The sequence below is a fragment of the Octodon degus genome, unplaced genomic scaffold (assembly GCF_000260255.1).
Source record: "Octodon degus isolate 3935 unplaced genomic scaffold, OctDeg1.0 scaffold00090, whole genome shotgun sequence".
Taxonomy (NCBI): Eukaryota; Metazoa; Chordata; class Mammalia; order Rodentia; family Octodontidae; genus Octodon; species Octodon degus.
Window position 1 is genome coordinate 10908160 of NW_004524666.1, and position 4404 is coordinate 10912563.

The window sequence follows — 4404 nt, forward strand, 5'->3', positions numbered from 1 at the left end:
AAAAAAAAGGCCAATGGGGAAAATCAAGTTGAAGAGACAAAACTTCTTACAAGAAATACTGTACAGTATTTCATGCCAAGGTAGGATGACAGAAAGGAAGCAGATTTTACTGCACAAAGATGAAAATTCATCTGACTTATGATAATCTATTTGCTTAGCTACATGCAACCTATAAAAATCTGATTTACAGGCACATACCAGCATCTTTCCTCTCTCCCCCCCCCCTTTTTTTTTCTTTTTGATATCACTGGGGATTGAAACGAGGGACTCACACATGACAGGCAAGTATCCTACCACTGAGCTATATTCCCAGCTTTTTAAAATCTGTAATATGGTTTTTACTTGCCCAGGTAGGCCTCAAATTTATGATCACCCTGCCTCTGGAGTGGCTGGGATAATGGGCAAGTGTCACTGTCCCCATCTTACTGTCTGTCTCTCTCTCTTCCTTTCTTTTGTATTTTAGGGAAGGGTCTACAGGATATTCAGGGTCTCACTACTAGATCAAACTGGTAGTGATCCACCTGTTTATAGCCTCTCAAGAGCTGGGATTACAAGTATGCCACCATGCCCAGTCTCAACTGCTATCTCAGCACACCCTGGGGGCAATGCCAGCATGGCAGGCTTAGGGACTGAACCCCCGGCCCCTGAGCTTTAATTCGCTGAGCTATTTGGCCAGCCCTTTATTTCTATCTTTAAAGACCATTACAAACCTTTCCATTATTTTACACTTACCTGTTGATAAAGGGCTAAGGCTAGTTGCTTCAGGTAGCCTTTCCAGAAGTTTTCTCTGTATAATTGGTGTACTATGCAGGCAAAGTGATTCACATTTCCCAGTTCTTGCCCTAGTTGGAGAGATGAGTAGAGACTCCCCAGTCTCACTGCAGGGGCTTTTCTGTATACCATCTTTTATTGGCTTTAAGAAATTCTCAATAGCCAGGGAACATAGTTTCTCTATTGGTGATGAAGGTCTATTGTCTTTACTTAATGCTTTAGAATCTGGGGATGTTGCTTGTTGCCAAGGAGGAATTACTGGAGAATCAGGGGAGCTGTAACTAACATAACAGTTATCATCATCATCTTCATTTTTCTCAGAATCATTTGCAGAGGCAACTGGTAGCAGCATCTGGCTTTTACTTGCAGCCTGACTATATCTTCTACTTGGTGCTTGTAAAGCAGTATAAGAATCATTCGCATCTTCCTTAGTATGTGCTGTAGTAGGAAGTACACGTGGGCTTTCATCCATTTGTGGAGGCATTACAGGTTTGTCATCAGGGTTAGCTAAAGCGCTGAAATTCTCAACAGCTTTTAAAATTCCAGTTGGCTCAATTTTAGGCAGTTTCTTAGAACGCTCATATTCTTCTTTGGCTTGAAGCCATGCTTGAACCAGGTGTCGACTGGGGGCACATTTGCAAGGCATGATCACAATTTTTTTATCTTCAACCATTTTATGGCTATTATTACTCAATTCTTTATTGACAACTGCTTGGCCATTACGAATGGGTGAACCTGGTCTTGGATTCTGAGTCATTGCTGAGAATGCTGTTTTCCACAGACGAAGCCCCTCCAAGGAAAAGTCTCCCTCAAACTCAGCCAGATCATTTGGAAGTCGAGTTTCTACCATTAGGAGCCGTCCACCAATCTCCCTATAAACAACATATTTTAGAATAACTGCTTTGTTTCAAAGGACAATTACCAAAATATTTAGTTTCCCATCAAAGAGTTGTTTATAAATCTTTTGGAACCTTAATTATACCCATTTCTTTTTTCCTACTACCCTCTCTTCCCTTGTAGCTAGGAACATTCCATCTTTAGCCCTAGCACACTTTTCCTCAAAGCTGTATAACTAACAAATTGTCTTTGTAAAGTATCATCAATACAAAAGGGAGTAGATCTTTTTTTTTTGGTGGAACTGGGGACTGAACTCAGGTCCTTCCACTTGCCAGGCAAGTGCTTATTCTGCTGAGCCATCTCCCCAGCTCAAAAGGGAGTAGATCTTGTTTTAGTTCTTCATTAAACCTTCCTTCCCTCAAGGAGATGACACAAACTCATAAGACTCTCTTGATCTTTGCTAATATTAACTTTGCTCTATTAACATATATGGATAAAAGCAATGGAGCAATTTATAATTGAATTCAGTGTCTATGATTCTGGAATTTTACCTACACCAAAGCTCTTTCTATATTTTATAGCAAAACCAGTCAATTCAAACACATCTTTATACCTTTCAAATTCTCTCAATCACCGAACCAAAAATAAATAAATAAATAAATAAATAAATAAATAAATAATAAATAAATATCAAAATCATACTGCTGGCAGTATGCAGAGTATGTAGTTAGTGTGTGTGAGGTCCTAAATTCAATTCCGAGCATTAAAAATCAACCATGCATAACTGAAATTATCATAATTTTTTTCTTCTTTTAAATGATGAAATTTAACCTAAGGACTGAGGAGTTGGTAGAGTCCACAAAATGCACAGCTTAAAAAACACCAACGAATGTATCTATATATATGTGAGGAATAAGTAATTTAAAGACTAGCTGGTTTAGTTTCCAATAGCTATAAATATCACTCCATACTTTTTATGTAACCTATCGATACTATTCAAAAACAAAATTAACCTACTCTTTCTTGTGATAATTCTCTTATGGGTATGAAGACAGTTTTTAGTTTTTCAATCACTTCTCTTAAAGAAGGACTATCAAAAAGTCCTGATCTCTACATAAGACTCAATTTGCTAGATTCATGTTTTCTGCTTTGGAGCTGAGAGGAATATCCAGTATTGTTTCTTTTATATGGAAAAATTTTGGCCTCCATCAATTAACTATGTAACCAGCACACAATGTATTTTCTGTACCTGCTTCATAAATATCTGAAAACTCAGAAAGAGTTACTGCTGTTGAAGAAGTTAGTACATATACCATGTGATCATACTCAACACTAAAACTAATGATGCACACAGGTCATAATGAAGTCCAGAATAGTAAACTTTTTTTTTTTTTTGCGGAACTGGGGATTGAACTCAGGGTCTTGCGCTTGCCAAGGAAGTGCTTATTCTACTGAGCCATCTCCCCGGCCCCTAGAATAGTAAAATTTGATAAGATATGAATTCACCCTTCCTTTATATTGTCAGAAGCATGGCAAAATTTCATAATATGCATCAAGAGCTCTCAATTTTCCAAGAGTCTTACTTCTTGGGTGATAAATGAAAAGCTCGAAAATATAAGAAATGCTTTATGAAGAAAATATTACTTACATATCTATACAGGCAAAACAGAAAATCACCTTTATGCCCACTAATGTGTACATGACAGAATATCAGGTAACCATTAAATGATGTTCTGAAAAACTCAATGAATTTATAAATTTAAATTTATAAATTTGGATGTAGTACTATAACCACAGAAAGATCACATTTTATAAACGAAAAACTGCATGTTATAAAGTAAGAAAGCATCATCACGGTATCATAGTGGTCATCATTAAAGAAATAGTGTGACATCTTTTATCTTCCTACATTTTCTACACTGAATATATTTTTTATTAAAAACAATGTTTCAAAAATGGTTATTATCCTTTACTTCTGCTATAGGGGAAGTGTCAAAGTGGGACAATAACTAATAGCAACAAAAAGTTAATACTAATACAGGTGAAGTATTGTTTGGTAACTAAAAATTTAAACCATATATAAGGCTGTGATAGAAGAAAAGAGATGGAAAAACATACTATAAACACTACCACTAAAATCAAAGCTCCTAAAATAAAAATTGGCAATATAAAGAACAGATATTCATATACTCTAGCAGTAAAATGAACAGAAAGCGTCCCATATGTATACTAAGGAAAACAAAACTATATAACCCTATTGGAAAGAGAAGAAAGTGTTTCTGCTCTTCATTTCAAGTTATCAGAGGAGGGAATTTCTACTTTTTTTGGTTGCAGGAATAGAACTCAGGGCCTCGTACTTGCCAAGCAGGCACTATACAAGCTGAGCTACATCCCCGGCCCTCTACTCTATACTTCAGATTTCCTCTCTTCACTACTTTTCTTTTATATCTTCTTTCTCTCACCTACTTCCTAAACAGAATCCTTTAAGAGTTATTGCTAGTTTACTGTGCAAAAGCTGCCACTCATGTTGCTCTTTTTTAAAAATAAAAATTTAAAAGGCTTTTTTTAAAGTTTAGTTTTAGCCTCAGCAAAACTAAAAAGGAGTATAGGTATATTGCATAGCTCCCCTGCATTCCCACACATACATAGCCTCCCCAGTTATCATCACTTACACAAGCAATACATGTGCTACTGCTGAGCTTACATTGACAAATCATACCATCCAAAGCCCATAGCATAGGGGCCTGGCCCTAGCTCAGTTCTTTAAGTGGCTGCTTCAGCTAAGCTTTCAGCCTC

General features: G+C 36.7%; 1 protein-coding gene across 5 annotated transcripts in view; it reads right to left on the reverse strand.

Annotated features, from left to right (window-relative positions):
• Rev3l (REV3 like, DNA directed polymerase zeta catalytic subunit) overlaps window positions 1–4404 on the reverse strand; it is a 183028-nt gene that overhangs the window by 57554 nt on the left and 121070 nt on the right. For all 5 annotated transcript variants that reach the window (XM_004637502.3, XM_023722299.1, XM_023722300.1 and 2 more), the window contains exon 14: window positions 733–1643. In XM_004637502.3, the coding sequence (XP_004637559.1) occupies window positions 733–1643 (911 nt within the window). The remainder of the gene's footprint in view (window positions 1–732; window positions 1644–4404) is intronic.